Source organism: Podarcis tiliguerta (assembly GCF_965153285.1).
Source record: "Podarcis tiliguerta genome assembly, chromosome: 3".
In the NCBI taxonomy this organism is placed as follows: domain Eukaryota; kingdom Metazoa; phylum Chordata; class Lepidosauria; order Squamata; family Lacertidae; genus Podarcis; species Podarcis tiliguerta.
Genome location: NC_139536.1, coordinates 97,611,906 through 97,639,383, shown reverse-complemented (window position 1 = coordinate 97,639,383; position 27,478 = coordinate 97,611,906). Strand labels below are relative to the sequence as shown.

Here is a 27,478-nt window from a genome sequence, read left to right as displayed (position 1 = left end):
CATGGCACTGAAGTACAAAAGCTGTAGAATGCTTTATTTCATTTTATTGTACCATCACACAGTATTATCATCATCTCCTTTTGTGGATTTACACAGTGCCATTATCGTGATCCTCTACTCAGTAGCATTTGAACTCTGGAATGCACCAGAGAGGTGGTGGAACTCAGTTCCAGTGAGTTCCGGCTGAAAAAAATCCTTGCACAATATCAAATGTTTGTCGGCTCTGGCAATTTAATTCTTTGACTGCTGGCCGTGCCTGATGGGAACTGTAGTGCAAAACCCCTGGAAGGTATCATACCAGGTTTGGAAAGGTTGCATTAGACTAATATCTAAAGGAGGCCTCAGAATCTTCACAAAAGAGTTCTCATCTACTACATTTTTCAAGAGTTTGCAATCAAAAGCATTTGAGACTATGGAACCAAGAGGAAATACTATTTTATGGATTTAGGCTCCAATCCTATACCTGCATTTACCCAGAAGTAAGCTACGCTGAATTCAAATGGAACTAATGCTGAATAGACATGAATAGGACTACACTGTTAATCCTCCAACTGGTAAGAGAGAAGTCACACAGATTTGTTAAAATCATCCCAGTATTTGTTGTGATCTTCATAGCAGATGTTCTCAGATGTTGAAAATCTTCCTGATCTCTTGGAGAGCCTTGTCGTCTAATTCAAATTTCCTCTGGCTGCCTGGCTCCAAGAATTTCTTAATTGTGGAGATGTTGCTTACCCTTGCCTTGAAGTCCTAGATTGAAAAACAAGCAGCACTTCTAAGAAAAAGGTACTAACACAGATGGTACTAGGTACTAATGTACTTAGGTACTTAGTACTGAAGGTAATAACACACAAAAATGCAGTTCACATATTGGAGAAGAAGACTGGCCTGGCCAGGAGTGTAGGAAGGTGGGTGTAGAGCAGCAGAGGGCGTGTGCCATCCATATGGGCTGCTGCTCTCGTGCGCTGTCCGTACGGGATACTGCTTGTGCAGCAGCCCGTATGGTTGCCGTGTGCGAGTGGCAGCCCATATGGACTGCACATGTGCGGCATTCCATAAGGAGTGCACGCACGCGAGATGCCACACATGCTCAGTCTGTACGGGCTGTGCCACCCTAGGTGCCAGAGAGGGTTCCTCCGCCACTGGGCCTGGCCCCATCCATTGGCTTCAAATGTTTGCTTTCCTCTTCCCTCCCCATTCCTTTTTCCTTTTGTATCATGTGTATCATTGCAAGCTTGGGGGCAAGGGCCATTTTTACTTTCAATATGTGCACAGTGCTTTGAAAATTTTAGATTTTTCTAAATGTTTAGTAATAATAATAATAATTATTTCTAGAAATGTGTTGAAGATTATGTCATTCCAAGCAGTTCTTTTATCATAGGATAAAAGTTAAAAATCACAAAGTTTTTAAATGGTCATTTGATGGAGGAATTTTGAAAAGCAATCTATCTGTTCATTAATAAGCAGTACCTTGTTTTTCAAGCATTCAAAAACCATACAGAAAAAATTAAGCCCATGAGTCTAAATTAATGAAGTAGTGCAGTATGTGTTAATAAAAAGATTTTTTAAAAGAAACCCATAAATACTACATGGGGTTATTAGTAATGAGTGTGTGTGGGGGGTGTCTCAATTTGCTCCCTTCCCTATTTATTTCTGATTCATAAAATAAAATTGGGTAAAAGGCTGGTTTGATTATAATAGAAATCCCATTCCTTCAAACTGTGGGATGTGAAACACAAGAGCAGTAAAGTACAACATTCCGAGAGTGAACAAGTTTACACATGGGGAGGAATGTTTGCCCAGCCAGCAGGTAAACTTCCTGTTTCCTTCTGGGCTGGGACAAACTTCCTCTGCATGTGACTAGAAGTGGGTGTGGCCTCACCTGTGCAGGTAACGACAAAAGCACAGGGCAGGGCAGCCATCTCCCTCTCATTTTGACTACATGCATCGAAGAAGCAACATCTGCTTAGCCAAAGATGCTCTCTTGGCTCCAGCCAATAATAACAGTTATTATAGAGGCTTTAGTGAGCCTGAGCAAACGCATCTGCTGCAAGTTTAAAAAGGGGAATGTTACTCTGCTAAATTGTGAACTGGTTAACACAAGTTGGAAAGGCTATTATCAGACAATATAGCCTCTCCTGCATCCCTGAACATTCCCACACAAACAAATAAAGATTCTGACTGATTAATGAACACAGTAACAATAATTTTCACATTCAATCACCTATGGGAAGGAGAAGATCTGTGGTCCTATTGTCCCATGGTCCTCAAGCCACATGTGAAATCTGAACTTTCTCTATAGTCTTTCTACAAGCCCACCCCCCTTCAACTTTATAATCCGGTGAGCCTTTTTTGGTCAGGTTGTCTTGTAATGCATCAAACTAAGGCAATTCTAGCCAGGAGACGAAGCACTTTTACCATCAAGCAAAGTAGATGCAGAAGTCTAGATGCCTGCTCCACAGAAACTTCCAGATGCCTGACATAAGACATATCCCCCAGATGGCCACTTGGACTTGCTCTCATACACCACCATAATCACCATCATATAGATGACGACATGCTAAGTGCGGCACACTCCTATGACTGAAGTTTATCCAGTTGCTGTATTTGCACTCTGTGAATACACACAGCCTTACAGTTTCCGTTCCATCTCATTTCTCAGAACATGTCCTAGTTCACTCACTTGCAGCAGAGGAAAGGCAGAAAGAACATCAGGCTTCATCTCTTCGACCATCAGAATCGCTTCAAGCAGATGGACATCTGCCCAGCTGAACTTCCCACCAACAAGGAAATCTTGTCCATGATCTTTTAGAACCTGTGGCATACAAAGAAATAGAAGTCAGTGTTGAGGGTTTGTAGACCCCTGGCTCAGACTGGGCCACAGAGGCTCCTTGTGGATTATTTCTGCTTCTTTTGTGTTTCAGACATGTAAGGCTGAGAGGCAGGCAGGGACTGTCCCATGAGAGCAGCCACTTGGCTTTTTCATTCAAATACAGTGGGTTAAGTACTTAATTCGTTCCAGAGGTCTGTACTTAACCTGAAACTGTTCTTAACCTGAAGCACCACTTTAGCTAATGGGGCCTCCTGCTTCCGCCGCGCCGCCGGAGCACGATTTCTGTTCTCATCCTGAAGCAAAGTTCTTAACCTGAAGCACTATTTCTGGGTTAGCGGAGTCTGTAACCTGAAGCGTATGTAACCCGAGGTACCACTGTATACATTTTACACACCTGCATGTATCCCACTGCACAGTGGCGTAGCGTGGGTTGTCAACACCCGGGGCAAGGCAAGTAATTTGCGCCCCCTAACCCGGGCAAGGCAAGTAATTTGCCCCCCCGATGCACTGTCCCTCCCCCAGATAGTCCCTCGCTCTCTCTCCGCACTGCACCGCACGCCTGGCACCCTCCCCTCCACAGTGGGCGGCGACCCGGCGGCTCGGATCGGATTCGCACAGCCAGCACTGCAGTGAGAGAGAGTGAGTGAGCCAGGTAGGGGCAGAGAGCTGCGAGTGCGAGCGCGCCCCCCAGATGTTGCGCCCGGTGTGGCCGGCCCCCCCTGCACCCCCACGCTACGCCACTGCCACTGCATAACACTGAAAGGCCCTCATTGCTGTGATCCTCTGCTCAGTGTTGGGATTCGCAGGGTGCTGAGTAAGTCTGCAGGCTTCAGTTTGCAACAGGCTGATGCAATACTCTGTGAAGTGCTGGGTCAGAATGACTCAGCAGTAATGTGATTGGCTGTCACCTGCTTTAAAAGAAAAGCCTGTTCAACAGTAATTGTGGTGGTGCTGTGGTGCTGTGGTGTAGAGTCTTCGTTTGCCTCAAGGTGCAGGTACTCTGTATGAACTGCTTTTGTAAATATTTGTATTTAACTCACATTAAACAAGACTGCACTAAAGAACCTGGGACTCTGAGCGTTCTGCTAAAAGCGCAACAAGGAATATGCAACACTCAGTAGCATTGGAACTTGACATCTGGGGTGGGAAAACAAATATTTGATGGACTCCAACTCCCATCAGCCCTAGCAAGCATGGCCAATGGTCAGGAATTAGGAGAGTTGTAAAAAAGGTAAAGGTAAAGAAACCCTGACAGTTAACTCCAGTCACAGACGACTCTGGGGTTGGGGCAAGAGTTGTACTACCCCCCAAAAAATGTTGGTAGACTTGTAGGTTTACTATTCCACATTTAAGTGCTTCCTCAGAATTTTGCTGCTGCTATGGATGATTCCCCCCATACACCTTCAGCAGTCGATATCTAGCTGCACATTCTACATTGCTACCTGACAATCCCTTACCTTTTCATAAACTGGGAAGTATCTGGTTGTGGCCTTCTCAAAAATTAGGCTGGTTTGCTTTTCTTTGTTCTCAGGGGGCTGGAAAGGGAGCGTCATTATCATCCCCATCAGATCAGTTGTTCCTTCCACGTACATGTCAATCCTGAAAGAAGCCATTAGCACAGTTACTTTCAGGGTTTGTTTTGTTAGTTTCTCTTATTTCTTTCCCTTTTTGCTTTTTTATTATTACTATTATTTTACTCCCCCCCCCCAAAAGTTTCAATACATATACGCATATTCTACATATTTTCTCCATCTATTCCTATTAGACTTCCTACCCCCCCCCCCGATGTTGGGAAAGATTGAGGGCACAAGGAGAAGGGGACGACAGAAGACGAGATGGTTGGACAATGTTCTCAAAGGTACCAGCATGAGTTTGACCCAACTGTGGGAGGCAGTGGAAGACAGGAGTGCCTGGTGTGCTCTGGTCCGTGGGGTCATGAAGAGTCGGACAAGACTAAATGACTAAACAACAACAATACCCCCCCCCCCCGGTGGCTTCCCGTTTTCCCATTTTAACACTGCATATCCTCAGACAAGAAATTACCACCCAATTATTATCGTGAATGTACAGGTCAATCTAAATATAATTAGAGCATATCATAATTACACAGAAATAAGAGAATAATTAATACTGTATTATAAATAACATATGCAATGTCTTTCCATTTTCTGATATTCAATCTGGCATCTTCCATACATGGTTGGAAAGTTGACAGTTATGTTAAGCTTGCCATTACCATGTTATGGCACGGTTTTCCTCCCCAAGTAGCTATAGCCTAAATTTCCTTGTAAGAGTCACATTGTGACATAGCTAGCTCTAGCTCTAGGAATACAGAGATGCAAAAGCAGGAAGATAGCTGGATGTTTGCAGTTCAGTGCATACATTCCATATTTTCAGCTTCTATCAAGAGCTGGCTTTCTATTAAAAAAATAGACCTAGAGCGAATTCTACATGTTAATAAGTACAGTGCTCTCTCCTTCAGGTCCTTCCCGTAGAGGTTGTGCTTTGCTGCGATGTAGCTGAGAATAGCTCGCGTCTGCACCATCTTCATCCCATCCATTTCCACCATGGGCACTTGCTGAAACAGGAGCTGTCCATCTTTAAAAAAGGGGGTGGGTGTGGCATAAGTGATTCAGTCCTTACCAACTTAAGCAGCTTAAACCAATACTTCAGATCGATTCAGACTGCCTTCTTTGAAAGTTAAAAATGGTGTATTAAGTCTCTGATACAGATCTTTCTTCAGGAAAATCTGCCTCCCTTTTGTTCTGCACAGCTCAAATAGGAACATGGAAAGGCATCGTTTTATTTCCACCCTGTATTTGTTCCATGCGCTATTTCTATTCTGTTCATCATTGGCGAAATTATGTGACTTACATAGCTCATTGTGTAAATCATATTGTTGTTATATTACGCCATCTCATTCCTTCTAATGCAAAGGAAGCACAACACAAATGTGTGTCTCTGTGTGTATACATCTCATGTGTGTATAAACGGTAAAGGGACCCCTGACCATTAGGTCCAGTCATAACCGACTTCGGGGTTGCGGCGCTCATCTCGCTTTATTGGCCGAGGGAGCCGGCGTACAGCTTCCAGGTCATGTGGCCAGCATAACTAAGCCGCTTTTGGCGAACCAGAGCAGCGCACGGAAATGCCATTTACCTTCCCGGTGGAGCGGTACCTATTTATCTACCTGCACTTTGACGTGCTTTCGGACTGCTAGGTTGGCAGGAGCAGGGACTGATCAACGGGAGCTCACCCCGTCACGGGGATTCGAACCGCCGATCTTCTGATCGGCAAGTCCTAGGCTCTGTGGTTTAACCCACAGCGCCACCCGCGTCCCTTCATGTGTGTATACATTGTTTCAAATTGTTTTTAATGTTGTGTTTCAATGTTGTAACCCACCCGGGGACCTTATGGTGAAGGGTAGGAAATGAATGAATAAATGAATGAATGAATGGCACAATCATTTATTTATTGTCTGTGGACAGAAAGCAACAACAGTGCATACCAATCATAGAATTGTAGAGTTGGAAGGGACCCTGAGGATCATCTTGTCCCAAACCCCTGCAATGCAGGAATGTGTAGCTGTCCCATACGGGGAACCTGCAATCTTGGGTTTATCAACACCTTGCTCTAACCAACTAAGCTATCCAAGCTTAATCCCATTAACTGGATTGATTTCTCTTCTGGACATTAGACAAATAAGCAAACACTGGCAATTTCCCTTCCCATTTCCACTTTGCTTGAAATTCTTCAACATCCCTAAATCTAAATTCCCTATTGTTTTTCTAGTTCAAGGGAAGACTGAACCAATCTCACCCCTGAAAATAACTATGTGTAGACTCTGACATGGACCCCAGGACAAAGTGGTTTTTATTTTTAACAGATTCAGTCGCTGCAGAGCCAGTCTTTAAAGCAGTTGCATGCAGGCAACACGTTCACCTATAGACTTACCATTCCGTAATTTTTCCAAGTCTTCCTTTTTCTCTATAAATTCTTCTTCAAACTGAAACAAAGCAGCCAAAAAAAATATATACCGTATATATCCTAACTTTACAAGTCTTTGCTGACCTTGCAGAGAATAATTAACAGATACTTATCTTTTAGTTTAGTTTAAGAGCAGCTGATGCTTCTTGGAATTTTTGAAAAACTGCAAGATGCAGTACAGCTTTTAAATTTCATTTTTCTCAATCCGTACCCTTCATTTGAACTGATTTCTATTAGAGAAGCAGTGGTTGGGTGAAAATGGGCTCTTTGTCTTTGCAGAAATCATATGCTCAGACTCTACACAATGCATATTTTCTTTACTATTTTCGTTTTCATTGTGCAGATTAGCCACGCTATTCATATAAGCATATTCCTAAAAATGGCTTCAAAAGACAAGCCATTCAACCCATTGAAATAAGACCCAGATGGAGGACTCTGAACCATTGCCAGACATCCAATTCCCCTTGGCCCTCTTTCTGTAGCTGTGGAATACAGTCGTACCTTGGAAGTCGAACACTTTGCAAGCTGAACAATTTGGCCAGTTTGCAAACGTTCTTTGGAACCCGAACGTCCAACGTGGGTTCTGTGCCTTCCTGCAGCCAATCAGAAGCCGCGCCTTGGTTTCTGAATGTTTTGGAAGTCGAACAGACTTCCAGAACCGATTCCGTTCGACTTCTGAGGTATAACTGCATTATGATTCCCCTCTCTTACTGGTGACATTTCTATTACGTTGGAAATTATATATTCTAAAATATAGCCGCAGGTTCCCTAGCAGATGATTGATGCTGCAGTCCTATATCTGCTGAGCGCGACTCACATCTAAGTGAACATGCATTGGCTTCCGCTGTATGAGTCAATATGAAAAAATGGTCTTTTAATTGTCAGCCAACGTGTTTGTTTCTGGGGATGGATATTTTCCATACAGCGTATGAGCGCCCAGAATTGAGAAAACCACACCCTTAAAAGTGGGTGGAAATTGGCTTCACTGCTTGAGTGACATAAGCAGGAGCATATTTTTGAGAGACTACACTCTATTTCATCATATGCTTCAGTAGTTTTCCTGAGCTGAAGCACACATATATAAATGCATATAAGATTATATACAGGAACATGCGCACACACAGTTATGTTGATAAGACATCTGTGGCATCTTCTGCTTCCTGTGCAGAAGAGGCCATTTATTTTGGCCATTGTTGGTTCATCTACCCAGCATTGCCCCGCCTCTTCCTTTTATGGGCACACAAACCTCGACTCCAGCTGCTGCAAGCAGCCAACGGATGGATTCCATCTTCCCTCTCCCATTAGCATAGTGCAACTTGGGTTTCCCAGCCATCGTTTTGGGTAGTCTTCTACTCTGTCAAGCACAACACAATTGACGAAACAGCTTCACAGTAGAACTGTATTGTGGACTGTCCTAAAAATGAAAGCGGGAGAAAGATGCATTAGAATAGGGGGAAACGGCCATGAGTCGAACAGGCAGAACATTCAGTGTCGAAAGTGCTGGGATACAACTCAGCTTGTACTAAAGGCTGGTAGGTTTGCACACAATATTGTGGTTAAGATTTGATAGATAGAAGGGAGGGTTCAGCAGAAGGAAAGAAACAACAACTCCATGGAAAAAGACATTGGAAGTTGACAAAAATATGAAATTGTGTTTTGATTGTATATGCTAAAAATGTTGAAATGTAATAAAATATAATCCAAAAAAGGGAGGAAAGCTTCAAGCTTTCTAGACTGTTCTTTAACCTGACCTGTCCTCGGGTTCTCAACTGATCCTCTCATGGTTGCTGACCTTATTTTCCTACCTCTTCATCCTTACCTTGGGAGATGAGACATCTTTATATGTTTCTCCTACTGAGAACAAGCGAGGCTCCTTGCAACCTGTGTTAGACAGAAGTACAATCTTTCCTATCAAGCATGTTGTTGTTGTTTAGTCGTTTAGTCGTGTCCGACTCTTCATGACCCCATGGACCAGAGCACGCCAGGCACTCCTGTCTTCCACTGCCTCCCGCAGTTTGGTCAAACTCATACTGGTAGCTTCGAGAACACTGTCCAACCATCTCGTCCTCTTCTCCTTGTGCCCTCAGTCTTTCCCAACATCAGGGTCTTTTCCAGGGAGTCTTCTCTTCTCATGAGGTGGCCAAAGTATTGGAGCCTCAGCTTCAGGATCTGCCCTTCCAGTGAGCATTATTTCCATTAATCAACTTGGCTTTCTTATTTTCCTAAACTCATCAAGTCTCAGTGCAATTGCAACGATGGTAAAACATGCTCCCCCAAAACAGAGATTTATTTTTAAGCTCAACATCTGCAGCTAAACTCCAACTCTCATGGTTCAGCAGGTAGACTTTCCCCCACTACTTTAGCTTCATGCTGAGGGTGAAATTTATCCATTGGGTTTTTGCCTCTTCTGAAGCTGTTCAATGCACAAAGCACCAGCAGCAACAGCCTTAAAACTGAGGTGTTGAACAATTGCGCACATGTCTGCTTCTCTGCTGTTTTTTAAAAAAATGTTTTTGGATCTTTACATAGAGTGAACTATGCCCCCCATCCAACTTTTTGTAGCCTGATGCCACAGATGCTGCTCTTTCCTTGTCCCTCTTCCAGATTTGGATTGGATGGGGAGAGGGTCAGAAAGAATCTCTCTGGGGGGCACCTGTAATTTTAGAGGCTTCCGACTGAGGATTCATTCCTTCTGGATTTTAGCACATTGTAGCATGACATTGCAATAAGTTAACCATTGACCAGAAGTATGCATGTATGAACTGGTCCATTTCATAGGGATAGCTATTGCAACTAGACTGCCAACATCTGAACAACTTCTGCCAAGCAAGCACCTTTATTTAGGTAATCATGTCACTGACTCTCCCCAAGTTTTAAAGAAGATTGCTAACTTTGCATGTCTGCTATTGTAATCGATCCTATATGTTTGGCAGTTATAGATATATTCTTTCCAAAGTGTGTAACGAGAATCAGAGGGTCCTCTTAAACAATGTGGACCCTCCACAATGCTCCAGCATGAGTGGCTGATGTGGGAATGAAGAGGAGTAGAAACTTTCCTTCTAATGGGCGTAGCCAGGATTCTTGTTAGAAGGCAGAGCAGCCAAAGTTATTGAGTTTTCTTTAGGAAATCACAAGTTTAAATACCCTGTAAATAGGACATTATGGGACGCAGGTGGCGCTGTGGGTTAAACCATAGAGCCTAGGAATTGCCGATCAGAAGGTCGGTGGTTCGAATCCCCGTGACGGGGTGAGCTCCCATTGCTCGGTCCCTGCTCCTGCCAACCTAGCAGTTCAAAAGCACGTCAAAGTGCAAATAGATAAATAGGCGGGTAGGTAAACGGCGTTTCCGTGCGCTGCTCTGGTTCGCTAGAAGTACCTTAGTCATGCTGGCCACATGACCCAGAAGCTGTACGCCGGCTCCCTCGGCCAATAAAACGAGATGAGTGCCGCAACCCCAGGGTCGGTCACGACTGGACCTAATGGTCAGGGGTCCCTTTACCTTTAAATAGGACATTGCGGCAGGGGGCAGGCTTCTGCTGTGTGTGTGTGTGTGTGTGTGTGTGTACAGAACCTCAGATAACTGAGTCCAGTAAATGCTTTTCAATATTATTTGTGGACCTAGAGGGTCCCCTTCAGTATGCCCTCCCCCTCCCCTTGACTATGCCCATGTTTCCTTCCATCAATTTCCTTAAGTTATTCTAGAACTGAAGTCTGATTTTGGTTAATCCTTCCATCCCTTACACCACCTACAAGGGATAGGGAATTTCTCTTGAGTTAACCTGCCTTAGGATCCAAGTCAATATAAACATCAAAGCTCCCCTCTTCTCTTGGCACTGCAAATGCAAGGCGGGCAAAGCATAACCAGCCCTCTTAAAACTCATAATAATTCTCAGGCCTAGCCTAGGTGTTAAGTGTGTTCACTAAGAAAGTACCACTAGAACAAGCTACTCTCAAGTGTGCGCACAAAGCTTCACAGCATTAGAACACATTATTTTTAGACTTCTTAATCTGCAGAGGTGATTGCTGCCAACTAGGAGCTTCTATTCTCGGCAGCCAGAGCACCAGAAAACGGACAGCTTTTCTCTCACTCTGCCCCACTGACAAAGCAATGGGCTTTCTGGTTGAATTTCTGGCTGCCATGCAGTTACAGTACAATAGTCCTTCCAGGGAAAGCTCACCCCTGTCTCCTGATATACTATTAATGTAAGCTCGTTCCTGCAATGCTTCATTTTCTGGACTCCTCCTGCTTATCCCCCAGACCTCAAAATGGTGGGTGTTGTTCTCTTTATCCAGCCACTTCCTGCTCCTCTTCCCACCTACCACTTTTCACATCTCAGGAGAGCAACCTCTGGTTCTTTCAACTTCTCCGTTTGCAGTTACCCCACAGTATTTCCTTTCCTCTATCCAACTTGCTGACCCAACTAACTGCCCCTGTTGTCTTTCAGTATTCCACTTCTACATCTCAAACCCCTTTCCCTTCTGCCCCTTCCTCTCTTTTCAACACCCGACCCTTCTGCTTTCTAAAAGCCCCCTGCTTCTCCGTCGCTCACCTCCACTAAAATCAAAGTGCAACCGAATTGCATTTAAGGTGTGCCAAACTGGATAGAAATGCCAGTTTGCCACCTTTGGTTCCTCATCCCTCTTTTCAATTATTACCAGATGACTGAGTGTGTAAGTAATCCGCCCCCCCGCCCTGCCCCCCCCCCCAGTACTAACCTCCAACCAAACCTGAATCCACTTCCAGGGTTTAGGCAAAAGAAACTGAGCTCTGCCTTTTCTTTGCTCGTTCTTGTTCCACCTTCTCTGAAGATTTGCATCTACGATTAAATAAAGCTGCTGCTGCTGCTGAACAAGTCCAAGCAGTTTTGCCTGGCTGCTAAATCAGGGAGGTTTCCCCTGCCCACCTTTTTGCTGAGGGGGAGGAGGAAGTCCTTCCAAGGCCAGGCCTTTTCACATTCCTGAAGCGTAGCTATGCTACTCTATTACACAGCACAGCGCAGCACAAAAGACCCTTGTTGGAAGTTTTAAAAATACCAAATATATGTATCCACACAGAGAAACAAATCCATCTGTGCTACAGTCACACGGACACTGGGAAAAAAACATCTAGTCAATTAGTCGTCAATGCACAAGACACTTTTTGTCCTATTATTTATTTATCTGCAAAATTCTGTAAGATTAGCCCGTCTCAAATGGATTATTTTCTGCTCACAGAATCTGACTCCCCATGCATGCAAGGTAAAATACAGCATCTGTGGGCTATGATAGTGTTATAGAGCCTGTTCGGGAATATTAGAATTTAATAAACAGTAGTAATTAGGTCATATCAGGGATAAGAAGGGAAAATATAATCTGCAGACATTGTGCCAGACAAAGAAGCACAATCTTGGATAAATGCCTTCAACACTTGGAAACTCGCACCGCTTGGAAATTGGGTGGCATGTAGCGATATTTGACACTAGAGTCTTGTGATCTCCTGACTTGGATGAAAGTTAGTATAAGACTTTTAGATAAGGCTTATCAGATGCTCAAGTTTTGAGTTTCTATTGCAAGGAATTTCCGGTTTGTACCAGCAAGGAATAGACATTTGGAGCTCGAGCTCCAGGAGAGCCACCTGATTTGTGGTTTTGCAGCCTATATAAAACTGGTCCTGAAAGATCTACATTGGTTCCCAGTATGTTTCCGAGCACAATTCAAAGTGTTGGTGCTGACCTTCAAAGCTGACCTCTGGCCCAGTATACCTGAAGGAGTGTCTCCACCCCCATTGTTCATCTCAGACTCTGAGGGCCTTCTGGTGGTTCCCTCACAGTGAGAAGTGAGGTTACAGGGAACCAGGCATCGGGCCTTCTCGGTAGTGGTGCCTGCCTGTGGAACACCCGCCCATCAGATGTCAAGGAAATAAACAACCATCTCACTTTTAGAAGACATCTGAAGGCAGCCCTGTTCAAGAAAGTTTATAATGTTTGATGTTTTATCATGTTTTTTATATTCTGTTGGGAACTGCCCAGTGTGGCTGGGGAAACCCAGCCAGATGGGCAGGGTATAAATAAATTATTATTATTATTATTATTATTATTATTATTATTATTTATTATCTGAGTAGTCTCGCCCAGTCCCGTAGTTGGGGTGGGGTGAGTAAGAGGGGGGCCATTGAGTGTCCCAGCCTTTGTGTGTATGTACACAGGAGCGACGGGTAAAATGGCATCAAAGCAAACATGCACAGGTATTTATTTATATACTGCTTAATGATGGGGTATTGTTTGGCCTGTCCTGAACTTGTCATGAATTGAGAATACATACCGTATTTTTCGCTCCATAAGATGCACCCGACCATAAGACGCACCTAGTTTTTAGAGCAGGAAAACAAGAAAAAAATATTCTGAACGAAACAGTGGATGTATGATTTTTGTGGTTCATGCTGCGTCCACAGACATGTGATCTGATGGTGAGTTTGGGGTAGCCCAATGCAAAAATCCTGAGGATCCATGTGGATCCGTGCTTTGTAACCACGTTTCTGCACCATTGCACCCCCAGGCAACAGTGGGTGCGTGATTTTTTTGGTGCAGGCTGTAGCCATGGACATGCTATGTGATCTGATGGTGAATTTGGGGTGAATTTGGGATGACCCAATGTAAAAATCCTGAGGATCCATGGGCTTTTACCTCCCCGCTCCCAGGCAGCCTCCACTAGCATCCCTCATCTCTCTTCCGATCCCACTGATCAGCTGTTTCCTTTCAACTCTCCCTTCCCTCTTGTTTGCCTTAGTGTCTTTCCATAGCTGGAGCAGTTTTCTGCTCCTCCTTTTCTTCTAATTTCTCTTTTTATTGCTTTAGTCTTCCTGTTTCGCCCCTTTGCAAGTTCGCTGTCTTTACCTCCCCCCTCCCAGGCAGCCTCTTTTATCTCTAGCATCCCTTATATCTCTCCCCGATCGGCAAACAATCAGTGGCTTTGTTTCAACACCCACTTCCCTCTTGATCTGCTTTTTGCCCCTGGGCAATTCGGCTCCAGGGACCACACATTCGCTCCATAAGACACACAGACATTTTCCCTTACTTTTTAGGAAGAAAAAAGTGCATCTTATGGAGCGAAAAATCCGGTACATCTCACATAATATGACAAGCTTGGAAAGAAAATGGGAGCCTGAGTCAAATGCCAATTACCCTAAGGAATTAGCAGTAAGGGAAAGAGTTGGCTGCAATGTTCAGCAGCCATCAAGAGAGCTTCAACTAATGGAAGTTTCAGGTTGGTCAAAGTCCAACTTAAAGCAATCAGAACCCAATATGAACTGAGATCTCAATCAGAGTATACCTGTATGCAGGGCTCCCCCCCCCCACCAGCCAGAACTCAGGTCCAGCACCTCTCAGGTGGGCACCATTGCCATTACAAAAGAACAAGGGAGGTGTTTGTGGTGAGCTCTGGCTCCTCTTTTTCTAGAAAAATAGCACTGGCAGTACTTGTTGATGAAATGGGAGGATTGGGCTGATCTTAGTTTGATAGGATGAATCATGAAAAGTTGTGGTTAAAACTTTGGAACTAAAACATAGGCTGTCATTTATTTACACTTATTAGGATATTATACTTTGAAATGTGTGTGAGAGTGAGAGTAGGTGTAATTATTTGCCACTTACAGTTACTATGATTCAATAATGAAACTACAAGGGATAAACTTTATGTGTACTCAAACTTGATACGTACACTAAACCCAGTTATTTCAGGCATGCACCTTTGGAAAGGGAGGTCAACATTCGAGCTCCATTGCAGGTCTATAATCGTAGGTAGGTTACCTGTTTGTGTCTAAATTTAATTCACAAAAGGCTTATCCATGAATGTGGGCCTCCTATGTGATTTAGACTTTTTGCAATAGAAATCCAGAGACAATGGTGTTTTAGATCTGCAAAGAATAAAGGTGCCATACTAGAGCTTTGCTTATGCTTCAGTAAACATAACTGAGTGACCCACCACATCCATATAATTGGAGGCTGAAGATGCAAGTATAGTTCTTGGCTGAATTAATGGTACAACAGTGAAGTGCTCCAGAACTTCTCAACCTATAAAACAACCAAGTCTAGGTTTGGGAGAAGTGCCTGTTGCCATGCAATGCTGTGTGCCCCAACACCAAAGCACATACATATATATATATATATATACACACACCATACACACAGGGGCATTTTAAACCTTGGGGAGCTTCTGTTTTATATCAGGAATAGTCCCCGAAAACTGAGAAGAACATTCCTTGAGGATAACATGGTGGACTGGTAAACAATTGATTTGGCATGAAAAACAACAACACCCTATTTGTATTAGTTGTATAGATAGATAGATATTGTGTTTTAATATTGTATATTGTACGGGTTGTATATTCTTTTATCTTTTTCCGGTGATTGATATGACCTTGATGGTTGAAGCAACAGCAACAAACAATAAAGAGAAACAGAGTTCTTATTGCCTGCATCATGTGTGCTTAAGTGAGGATAGTGTTTGCAAAAAATTATTTGAGTTGTTATTGCAGAAACTCCTGTTATAAAGGAATCAAAGGGCTTTACTGAGGTTGTGCTCCAAGTAAATGAACAACATGAAATGAGACAATTCCCATTAAACTATTATTTCATCTGTTAACAGTTAAGGACTCTTTTATAACTCAGGACAGCTTGCTGAGGTGAAACAGGGTTGTCCCATTTCAGTTTTAGCGCTTTGCCTGTGGCTACAATAGTGCATCAACTATGATGCTAGTCGTCAATTAAGTGGAAAACTTCCAATGCCTTTTTAATACCCTTTTCATCTATTGGTGGTTTTCTTGGGCTACCGGGCTGCAGAAATTTCTTGACTGTAGGTAGGTTGCTTATTCTCTCTTTAAAAGCCTAAGAGAGAGAGACAGCAAAATATTTTAGAAGAGAAAAGGAGAAATGGTGGCATCCCCAAATAATCATTTGTCATCTACGGTTACAAAAGTTTCATGGTCAACAGTTTCATTAAACTACAAGCGAGAAACTTCAGATCTACTCAAAACCCAATTATGTCCCTTTGAAAAGGGAGCTCTATTGCAGGCTTATAATCGTATGTGGGTTAACCTGTATGTGTCTACATTTCATTCACAAATGGCTTGTAGAAACCCAATGATCAGGGTGGATGGGAGCTGCATTGCACAATATCTGGAGGATTTCACATTCTTGACCTGGCAGCTAATGAGAACTTACAAGAGCCAGGGAACCTGTTCACTGCCTATCTTTTCACTTTTATAATAAGTTGTGAAATGGTGTTACTTACCTTTAAAAGAGGGAATTTGGCGAGAATATCAGCCTTCAGCTCTTCCACTGTTAAAATGGCTTCAAGCAATTGAATATCCGCTCTGCTGAGCTGATTTCCAACAAGAAAATTTTGCCCATGATCTTTGAAGACCTACAGAGCATGAAATAAGGTAAAAGGAAAAAAGAAAAGGTAAAGGACCTCTGGATGGTTAGGTCCAGTCAAAGGCAACTATGGGTTGTGGCACTCATCTTGCTTTCTGACCGAGGGAGTTGGCGTTTGTCCACAGATAGCTTTCTGGGTTATGTGGCCAGCATGAAATACAGTGGTACCTCGCAAGACGAATGCCTCGGAAGACGAAAAACTCGCAAGACGAAAGAGTTTTTCGTTTTCTGAGTTGCTTCACAAGACGGATTTCCCTATGGGCTTGCTTCGCAAGACGAAAACGTCTTGCACCTTTTTTTAAAAACCGCCAATGCATTCCTATGGGAAACTGTCAATGCACAGTGGTGCTTCGCAAGATGAAAAAATTCACAAGACGAAAAAACTCGCAGAACGAATTAATTTCGTCTTGCGAGGCACCACTGTATATTGAGAGCACTTTAGGTAAATACACAAAAATACGCAAAAAGAAGAATGTGAATTCCGACCACTTTTGAATTATCTAACACCCAGATAATATTGCATCATGAGATGAAGAGGATTTGTATAAGTTCTGATGTATGAGTTCCAACAAACCACTGCCTAACAAAGAGAAGATGGAGCATGACCTTCCTTCTCCCCAAATCACTGCTTATCATGTTTCCATGGGGTGGTGCAGATGCTGAGATAAGAAGTTCATGTCATAAATGAATACTGTGTGTGATTCCTGGTCTTCTCTCACACAGCTTTTTAAAACTAAAGAGTTGCTGTTAGAAGTTTGGAAATGCAAGGCATAAGGAAATGGTAGCTCAGTCAGTAAGAATGTGAGGCTCCTAATCTCAGGGCCATGGGTTCGAATCCTATGTTGGGAAAAGATTCCTGCTTTTCAGGGGTTGCAGTAGATGTCCCTTGTGGTCCCTTCCAACCCTACAATTCTATGCTTCTGCGTTATTATGTTGGACCAAGCAGTCCTATCAACATTACAGTTGAGCCTAGGTGACTTCTCTTAAAAGGGTTGTAAGTTCCATTCTTTCTTCGCCTCGTACCTTTTCAAAGACTGGGAAGTATCTGGTGGTGGCTTTTTCAATAATGTCTGCAAACGCCTTCTCCCTCTTGTCAGCTGGCTTGAAAGGAAGCATTGTTATTGATTTATTCATATCCATAGTAGCTTCACAGTACGTATCAATCCTGTAGGAAAGAGAATGTTGCCATGACCGGATCACTCAGTAGCAGGCTAATTGCTTTGTTAAGTTGGAAATGTGATGGTTATAATAAAACTCATTTGTCAATAGTAGAAAGGTGTTTCCTCATCTCAGTTATTCAGATAATTACAAGAAAAACAACAACAGTAGCAGTAATGATAATGATAATGTAAAACGAACAGAGCCAAAAACCTGTCAGGGAGGGGAGGGGTAATGAATATTGTAGTAGCATCCCAGGCACAAAATGTGTGATAGCCCAGCAGATAAACAGGTGCAATTATCTGGTATGTTCGAGAAAGGGTATTTTTCCTTGGAAAGAGCCTCTCTCTGTGTTTTTAATACATGTGCTTATTGGCGTACTATTATCTTCAACGGCTACACTTTTTTCTAAGGAAGAGCCTTATATCAAAACTCAGATTTATACATCTGCAAAAGAAAAATACAACGCCTTCCAGTGATCAAGGCTACTGGGATTACATGAAAGACTAGAGTATGAACTTTGGAGAAACCACGTTGATTTCAAAGGAACCAGTCCACATGAATTTTGCTGGGACTGAGAGGTCGAATTAGCTCATACTCAGTGGCGTAGCGTAGGGGGTGCAGGGGGCCCCGGCCGCACCGGGCGCAACATCTGGGGGTTAGGGTTAGGGGGCGCAAATCCGCAGGTTAGGGGGCGCAAATTACTTGTCTTGCCCTGGGTGCTGACAACCCACGCTACGCCACTGCTCATACTGGACCCTTTCTTGCCCAATCTGACAGCAGAGATGAAACATACTGACTCATAAGTCATCAGTAGATCATATGATAGACCAGAGATTTCCTCTTAAATCATACACACCAAACCAAAACGTGCATTTATGAACCAAACTTAAAGGAATGCTACAGTACCATGCTCTCTGCTTCATGTCCTTTCCGTAGAGATTGTGTTTGGTTGCAATGTAGTTGAGAATAGCTCGGGTCTGCACCATCTTCATCCCATCCATTTCCACCATGGGCACTTGCTGAAAGAGCAGGTCTCCATCTTGTGAAAGGAAAGTGAAAAATCAGTCCATCCTCCCAGGTAATGACTATGGAAAGTAAATTTTCAGGAGCATCTCCCAAGCCATGCTTTGATTTTGAGTCTTTACTTTTACATTGTGCCTTTGCGATAATCATGTTTGCCTCTGCTTTCCCCTCAAAACCTTTTTGCAGAACATGTGCTAAATCTGTACAGCAAGCACACACTGGAAGCTAGTTTTGTATGTTATTTAAGCTACTTCTGCTCTCTAGCTAAAAAAAACAAGCAAACCATTCTTCAGAATGCAGAGTTGAGTGGCAAAATAACCAGATGACAACATTGTATATAAAAGTAATATAACCAGATCACAACAGTGTATTCATACATATTTTTGCCTTAAAGTGTGCACACATAACTGAGACCTGCACAATGCAGAACTGGAGAAACAAGTATATTTAGAAAACACCTGCTACTAAGGCTGAGATCCTATATACCCTTCCCTGGAAGATAGTCCCACTGAACTCAGTGTTGTCCACATGTGAGTAGGCACACATAAATTTGCACACTGACTTTTCTGAGTTGGCTATCTGTTCTTCATATTGTACAGAGAATCTACCCTGCTCTATTAACTTCAATTGGAGGTTTGCCATAAACCTGGACAGGAGGAGGGTAGGGATTCACTGCAATCCTGAGGTTTGTGTGCTTATCATTGTAAATGTCTTGAGAGGTGAATACAGTGGTGCCTCGCAAGACGAAAAGAATCCGTTCCGCGAGTCTCTTCGTCTAGCGGTTTTTCGTCTTGCGAAGCAACCCTATTAGCGGATTAGCGCTATTAGCGGTTTAGCGGCTATTAGCGGCTATTAAAGGCTTAAGGGATTAGCGGATTAGCTGCTAAAAGGCTATTAGCAGCTTAGTGCCTTAGAAAAAGGGGGTGGGGAGCGAAAAAAAATTGCAGGAACTCACAAGACATTTTCGTCTTGCGAAGCAAGCCCATAGGAAATTCGTTTTGCGAAGCACCTCCAAAACGGAAAACCCTTTCGTCTAGCGGGTTTTCCGTCTTGCGAGGCATTCGTCTTGTGGGGCACCACTGTAAATAGAAATTATACCCATTTCTATCGGCTGTATCTTATAAAGTCGTTTTTAGAACAGACCTACTGAAATCAACAGACTTGCATTAGTCATGAGTACTGATTTCTGGAGGTCTATTCTGATCTGACTAGGGATAGGAAAATACCCAGTCCACAACTGGGTTATAACATATAACATATAACATATAACATATAAAACTCTCTCTCTCTCTCTCTCTCTCTCTCTCTCTCTCTCTCTCTCTCTCTCATATAAAATTCAGATGACATACTTACCCTGCCTTAACTTTTCTAGATCTTCTTTCACCTCAATAAATTGTTCTTCAAACTAGAAAACAAAAGAGGCAAAATATTTCAGGGGCATCATGAAATAATTTCAGTCTCCAAACTACTTCCAAACTACTGAAGGAAATTTGATGAAAACCTTTTAAGTATTCTCCCCTTTCACAGTCAACTTTTTGGGAACAAAAAGCAGTTGCCTCGGTGTGAAAGTTGGGCCAGCTTTTTTCCCTCTGTCTGGGACAAAACAGCAAATGTTTCCCATGCAGAAATCAAGGTAGATACTAGTTCTACAGGCTGGTCATGTTACCTTAGCACACGAAGCGTAAAAAATCCTACAATCATGTCTCTCCCTCCTTAGCAGTAAAAGTACAATAATAATGAATGGAAATAACACAACAATCTGCTGCCCTTTCCAGGATAGCTAAAATCAACTGCCTGAGGCAGGTGCTTCCCCCTGGCAAATGGTAGGGCTGGAACCAAAATTAGAAACTGCCAGAAATGGATTCTTAGTCTACATGCACACACACACCAACATTCTTCCGATGAAAATAGGGACGTCCCATTCCATAATGATGTTGGGATTTTTGACTACGTGTTATTCTGTTCAGCTTCACACAGAGTCAATTAAGAATTGGCAGACAGCCAAGGATGACTGAGCAGAAAGGAGTAATTCTGCCTGGAGATATGGAAGCCTGGGAACAGCTTTACCATTGGTTGAAGTCTCACACAGGCATAATGATTTATGACCTACTGACTGGAATGTGTTGTTGGTCAGTGTGGTGCTCTGAGAGTCGTTTGGAGCTTGCTAAGAGAGAGCTCGTTAAGATCCAATTCTGTTCTTGTGTATAGTAACTTGTATATAGTATATAGTATATAGTTCTTGTATATAGTACAGTGGTGCCCCGCAAGACGAATGCCTCGGAAGATGAATAACTCGCAAGACGAAAGAGTTTTTCATTTTCTGAGTTGCTTCGCAAGACGGATTTCCCTATGGGTTTGCTTCGCAAGACGAAACGTCTTGCGCCTTTTTTAAAAAAACCGCCAATGCATTCCTATGGGAAACCGTCAATACACATTGGTGCTTCGCAAGACGAAAAAACTCGCAGAACGAAAAAACTCGCAGAACGAATTAATTTCGTCTTGCGAGGCACCACTTCATATATGTCAGGGGTTCAGGAGCAGAGGCACAGGAGAGGGAGGAAATGGAGAGCGAAGGGGAGGAGTCCGAAGGAAATGTCAGCGATGACAGCAATCCGAGGTCTCTGAGTCTGTCCAGTGAATCAGAGGATTCACAAAAAGGGGCTCCCATGGTCAGGGCAAGGGGAGTACCCAGGGGGGCACTTCAGGGAGAAGGGGCCAGAGGGGACTCAGAGAGCAGCAGCTGGAAATCTGGACCAGCGTCCACACCAGAGGGAAGTAGGGGGGAGGAGTCCCAGGCATCGGGATCAGGCGGCGCGCTACCAGCGGGAGAACATGAGGCAGGATTGACCACGCCTCCGTCAGGGAGCGAGGAAACGGTTAAGAGGAAAGTTAAACGCGCGCGCGCGCCAAGTTCAAATGTACAGGAAGGCGGCCCAGTTGGCAGCCCGGGTAGGGAGCCAAGTCCTAAAGCCCGCCGAAGAGAGCGGGAGGAGTCAGGAGGGTCAACGTCTGCGTCAGAGGAGTCCAGGAGGGAGGAGACCCCGGGGGGCAGCAGGACCCAGAGGAGAAAGGAGAGAAGGGAGAGGTGGAGTAAGATTAGAGTCTTAAACTGGTGTACAGGGGGCGGAGACTCAGACGGAGCTTCGCCGGTCTAGACTCCAGACGTAGAGCTGGGACGCTGAGGTTTGGAAATGGAAACTATTCTTCAATAAAGACTTTGATACTTTACTACTGGCAAGCGTTGGTCCTTTGTGAGCTGGGACCAAGAGCCAGCTCTGACAATATATTATACAGAGTCTGCTGTAAATAATAAACACATCAAATTAACCTAGTTACTAGTAGCAACATTTGTTCCTGCTTTGTCCATTCTGCCTGCAACGGATTGCTTTCTGTAACTCTGTGTATGCTCTGCTAAGGTCTGGCTAAGGTCCTGCAACAGGTCAAAGTCGCAAAACACCAATAAATGATAATTTTATTGTTTATACCACATCTTACTGGGTTGCCACAGCCACTCTGGGTGGCTTCCAACACATATAAAAACATCAAACATTTTTAAAAAACTTCCTCATACAGGATTGCTTTCAGACAGTTTGGGAGTCAGATAACTCCATATCCTCCAACATTTCTCCAATGAAAATAGGGACGTTCTAAGAAAAAGCAGGACATTCTGGGATCAAATCAGAAGCCAGGACAGCTTCTCTACATCAGGGACCTCCCTGGAAAACAGGGACACTTGGAGATTCTGTACACACCATACATTTAGAGCTCTTGGAAAGCAGATGACTTCCCACGAGGAATCCTGGGAGGTGTAGTTTACCCCAATTCTTGTTACATAACAACGCTGAACAAACAACAGTTCCCATGATTCTTTTTGGGGGGTGGGGGAAAGGTGCTTTCTCAGAGAAATTCTGAAGACAAACAAACCTCGACTCCTGCTGCAGCCAACAGCCACCTTATGGTTTCCATTCGGCCCCTTCCATTGAAGTAGTAAAGCTTAGGTTTCCCAGCCATGTTCCTAAGTGTTTGCTTTCCTGTTATGATGAGAGACAGAGAGAGATTGAGAGGTCATGTTTGATAGGGAAACCACTGCAGAGCAAGACAACTGTTCAAAATGGTGCTCTGGTGATTGCTTACAGCAAGAAAGGATTTCATACTAAAGCCTTCTGCTTTTTTAAAAAAACAACAACTCAATTTCACGAATCACGAAGCGCAAGCAGATGTAGCATAGTATTGCACAGATAAAATAGGAAACAAGAGTTAAACCCGTCCTCCCAAACATCCATGACTATTTAACCTCCATTAGATGGCCACTGTCTTTGCTCCTAGAGAAACAAAATGGCAACTCCCCCCTTGTACTCACACCACTGCCATGGCCATCAACTACCTTGCATCTCCTCTCCCCCTTTAAAAAAAATATGTGCACTAAACATGGTGAGGCGTGAAGAAAAGAGAGAAAAAGAGAAAGAGAAACAGCACCCATGTAGAAGGGAAAGTAAAGGGGGGAGGGGAAGAAAACCCAAAACAGTACACAGTGGTGCCCCGCAAGACGAATGCCTCGCAAGACGGAAAACCCGCTAGACGAAAGGGTTTTCCGTTTTGGAGGTGCTTCGCAGGACGAATTTCTCTATGGGCTTGCTTCGCAAGATGAAAATGTCTTGCGATTCCTGGGGTTTTTTTTCCGCTCCCCATCCCCTTTTTCTAAGGCACTAAGCTGCTAATAGCCTTTTAGCAGCTAATCCGCTAATCCCTTAAGCCTTTAATAGCCGCTAATAGCCGCTAAACCGCTAATAGTGCTAATCCGCTAATCCGCTAATGGGCTTGCTTTGCAAGACGAAAAAGCCGCTAGACGAAGAGACTCACGGAACGGATTCTTTTCATCTTGCGAGGCACCACTGTACTTTACAAATTTGTTGTTGTACTTCACCAGATCCTAACCTATTACAGTATTTGTAAGAATGGATTCCAAATATTGTTGAATTTGTCCATGGGAAGTCTGCGTTCATATGCAAGTTGTTCATATGTTGCGAGTTTGTATGTCTTCAATCCAATTGTAGAAGGGAGCCGCGTTTTTATTTTCCCAATTCATCAGTATCTGTCCTTTTGCCATGGTAAGGGCACAGAGAGTCATCTCATATTGTCGCAAAATGTGCTGGCTATATAATTCAAGCGGATATTTTGCTCTGTAAATGTAAAGTTGTTCCGTACAGTTCTGTTGATAGTTTCAGTTACCTTCTGCCAAAAATATTTCAATATAGGACAATGGAAAAACATATGTTTTAGAGAAGCATTATTCCTCTTGAATCTCCAACAGTTAGATACCCTAGATAGCCCTTTTTAAAACAAACATAATGGGGTCCAGTATATTCTAAATATTATTTTTTGTTGTATGAGCCTCAATTTAAGGTCCAGACACACCCTTGTTATAGCACTTTAAAAGCGTTCACCACTGTGTGGTCAAAATTGAGACTTCCAATTCTTTATTCCATTCCTCCCTCAATACCTGTATATCAAATTGGTTTGCTAGTAACAAAGATTTATATATGTTGATGGACGGCTTTTTTTTTTTTTGGCATAAGAATTAATCAGCTGCTTCAATATCTCTGGGGTCTCTGGGGCTGTAAAAGCTGCTGGTCCGTAGATGGTGATTAGCAGGTGTTTGGAGATATTGCCATTGAGCCTTTATAGGTAATCTGTATTTGTCTCTTAAGATAGAATATGTATAAAATTCATCCTCTTCGTTTATCAGCTGGTCTAACATTAATATACCCAAATTCATCCACCTCTCCCATACGACCATTTCTTTCCCAATGTTTTTTCTTTCTTTCTTTTTTCTAGTTAATTCTTTCCCGATTTTTAAAGATGGGTTTTTGCCACAAAGTCATTTTGTTGTGGGAGAAAAGGTCAAATTTATATATTTTTCGGACATGTGGTACCATATTGTTTGAAATGATGTTATTGTTTCGATAGCATCTTGAGTATTAATGTACTTAGATCCAAGTTCCCAACTATCTAAAGGTGCTACATAGGAATATTCCAAAGTACAGTCATACCTTGGGTTACAGACGCTTCAGGTTGCGCATTTTTAGGTTACGGACGCACCAAAACCCGGAAGTACCGGAACGGGTTACTTCCAGGTTTCGGTGCTCGTGCATGCACATAAGCGCTAAATCGCGCTTTGCGCATGCACAGAAGCGCTGAATCGCAACCCGTGTGTGCGCCGACGCTGCACTGTGGGTTGCGAACGTGCCTATGTTTGCAACCCGAGTGTCCACTGTAGCCCAGTTTGGACAGTTGTTTTCAGTTATGGGTCTCCAGAATTGTGTACCTGGCAGTAAATACAGTAAGCTTGGTGGTACAGTTCTAAGTCTGGGATCCCAAATCTTCCTTCCTTTATCAATATTTGCATTTTTTGCATAGATATTCTTGGAACTGAAGATCCCCAAAGGCATTTTCTAAACAAAGATTTAATCTTGTGAAAGTATTTGCTCGGTATGTGAATTGGAATTCCTCTTAAGATCTAAACTAGTTTAGGTATTTGGTTCATTTTAATAGCATTGACTTTTCCCCACAGGGTCAGTTTCAATGACTCCCATCTGTCGATATCAATTGATACCTCATGATATATTTTGTTGATGTTTAATGACGCTAATTTGGATAAGTCTCTTGGTATTAATATGCCTAGATATTTAATGTTGTCTATGCAAATATGAAATTGGTATTGTTTAAACAGTTGGACCAAAAAGTTATTTCCTATTAACACCAACTCCGATTTGGACCAGTTTATAGTATACCCAGAGATATTCCCAAAAACACCTATATTTTGCATTAATATTGGAATAGTACTGTCAGGTTTTGTGATAAACAGAAGAATATCATCTGCAAGCATTACCAATTTGTATTCAAGTGAGTTTTGAATTACATGAAATATTTCCTTATGCTGTCTAATTGTACACACCAGGGGTTCCAAACAGATATTAAAAAGCAAGGGCAAAAGTGGGTAGCCTTGCCTAGTACCTCTGGATTATACAAAAGGTGCAGACATAACGTCATTTGTCTTAACTCTAGAGGTAGGGGAGCAATATAATATGTTTATCCATTTTATAAAGTCTAATGGAAAGCCAAATTTTTATAATAAAAGTAAAGGTAAAGGGCTCCCGACCGTTAGGTCTGGTTGCAGACGACTCTGGGGTTGTGGCACTCATCTTGCTTACCTTTTCCATATATTGTTTGTGGACCTTATCAAAACCTTTTTCCGCATCTAGAGATAGTATAGCTAAATCTTCACTGTTCCTGTTTAAATTTATCAAATCCACTACCAGCCTGATGTTATCTGCAGCTTGTCTCATCTTTATAAACCCTATTTGGTCATTTTTAATAATAGTTGGTATTACTCTTTGCAGTCCATTTGCCAACACTGCTGTTAAGCCAATATAGATCTCCACTTTTGGCAGCTGGGTTCCTAGGATAGTTATATAGGGACCCTGCTCTCTCGCTCTCTCTCTCAAAAAAGATCTACAGCCCCCTCAACTGTGGAGAACTACACCCTCTTTGTACATTCTTTTCTATAATATATGCATTCCAATAAGTGTAAATTTCAAGGGAGAGGTTTGTTTGGAGATGCAGATTTGGCAAGTTTTGCCTTTCAAATGCAAAAATTTATGCTGTAAACTCTGAGATCTGTGAACGATGGGGGGTATACAAATTTAATAAGTAATAAATAATAATAAAAGGGGAAAAGAAAAGAAAAATTCTCTCTTGTGCCTACCCCAAACTCCTTTTTCCTCTGAAGTGCGACCAAGACTATCCTCCTGTTAAATTTTTAGAACTCTGCCTGCTGCCCAGCTCCTGCCTTTGGCCTTCTGTTCTGAGGATTACAGTACCCCTTGCCCCTCAAACCTTTAGTACTCTCCTGGTAAGAAGAAGAAAACCTTTGGGCAGAGGTGAGGTCTTTGGGGATTGTCCCTGTACCACTGCTCTGTCCAGGGTTCTGCTCTTGAGCTATGACTCTCCAAAGTAATTGTCTACCTTAGAATACTAACCTGCTGGAAGTCCTGCTGGACATGTGAAAGTTCTTCTCAAGCAGAGTGAGGCCTGAATTTGTGTGGCTCAAGGTTATAAAAGCTCAGAAGCTCCACCTTCTGAGACAAGAGAACAGCCTATCTGTATCTCCCTAGTTTAAATAGAAATAAACACTTGCTTTGCCTTTCGTAACAGTTTTCACCTACAATCAGTCAGTTAATTAAAATGGGAGTAGTTTTCTCATACTTGTAGTGTATAATATGATGCAACTCAGTTTTGGGTAAATGTATGCAGGTGCACTGAAGACAAACATTTGTGCTCTTGGTATATTCAGCCCAAATCCTTCTATCATTGAGCATGAAGTCACTGCAGCTGCTAGCTAGAAAATACAGGAAAAGGTCAAATACACAGGACTTCCCTGCTGATGACAGACCCTCCAAGTGTCCCTGTTTTCCAGGGACACCCCCAGATTTATTTCAGCTGGGGCAACCCAGTCAGGTGGGTGGAGTGTAAATAAATTGTTGTTGTTGTTGAACAGAACTTCCCTATTTTCATCAGAGAAATATTGGAGGATATGTGAGCAGTCTGGAGGCCTGTGTCAGCTGCTTTTCTGAAGAGTAGATGAGGAAAAAAGGCAGGACCAGCTCCAGATTAAGACTAAGAAACTGAGCTCTGCCTTTTCTTTGCTTGTTTCTGTTCCACCTTCTCTGAAGATTTGCATCTAAGAGAAGATAAAGCTGCTGCTGCTGCTGCTGCTGCTGCTGCTGCTGCTGAACAAGTCCAAGCAGTTTTGCCTGGCTGTTAAATCAGGGGGGTTTCCCTTGCCCACCCTTTTGCTGAGGGGGAGGAGGAAGTCCCCCCAAGGCCAGTGCTGAGTTACAGCCTTTTCACATTCCTGAAGCGTAGTTATGCTACTCTGTTACACAGCACAGCACAAAAGACCCTTGTGGAAAGTATTAAAAATACCAAATATATGTATCCACACAGAGAAACAAATCCATCTGTGCTACAGTCACACGGACACTGGGGAAAAAACCTCTAGTCTATT

The 27,478-nt window shown here is 43.0% G+C and overlaps 2 protein-coding genes across 4 annotated transcripts; both read right to left on the bottom strand.

The window, feature by feature from the left end:
• Positions 1-13: 13 nt before the first annotated feature.
• LOC310673384 (glutathione S-transferase-like) lies at positions 14-11,885 on the bottom strand. Its single transcript, XM_083431848.1, has 7 exons — positions 11,534-11,885; positions 8,064-8,231; positions 6,785-6,836; positions 5,296-5,428; positions 4,288-4,429; positions 2,681-2,812; positions 14-747 (listed from the first exon to the last, which is right to left on the bottom strand). The coding sequence occupies exons 2-7, from the start codon at positions 8,148-8,150 to the stop codon at positions 625-627; spliced, it is 669 nt and encodes a 222-aa protein (XP_083287974.1). The 5' UTR covers positions 8,151-8,231; positions 11,534-11,885; the 3' UTR covers positions 14-624.
• A 3,356-nt stretch (positions 11,886-15,241) lies between these two features.
• Positions 15,242-26,599, bottom strand: LOC310673379 (glutathione S-transferase-like). 3 transcript variants are annotated; one of them, XM_083431840.1, is made up of 7 exons: positions 26,451-26,599; positions 22,336-22,442; positions 19,765-19,816; positions 18,295-18,427; positions 17,251-17,392; positions 16,085-16,216; positions 15,242-15,678 (listed from the first exon to the last, which is right to left on the bottom strand). In XM_083431840.1, exons 2-7 carry the CDS (start codon positions 22,420-22,422, stop codon positions 15,547-15,549), a joined length of 678 nt encoding a protein of 225 aa, XP_083287966.1. In that variant the 5' UTR covers positions 22,423-22,442; positions 26,451-26,599; the 3' UTR covers positions 15,242-15,546. The 3 variants fall into 3 exon arrangements, with proteins under 3 accessions (XP_083287966.1, XP_083287967.1, XP_083287968.1); XM_083431841.1 differs by having other exon boundaries at positions 26,437-26,552; XM_083431842.1 differs by lacking the exon at positions 26,451-26,599 and adding an exon at positions 23,347-23,569.
• Between the last annotated feature and the right edge of the window lie 879 nt (positions 26,600-27,478).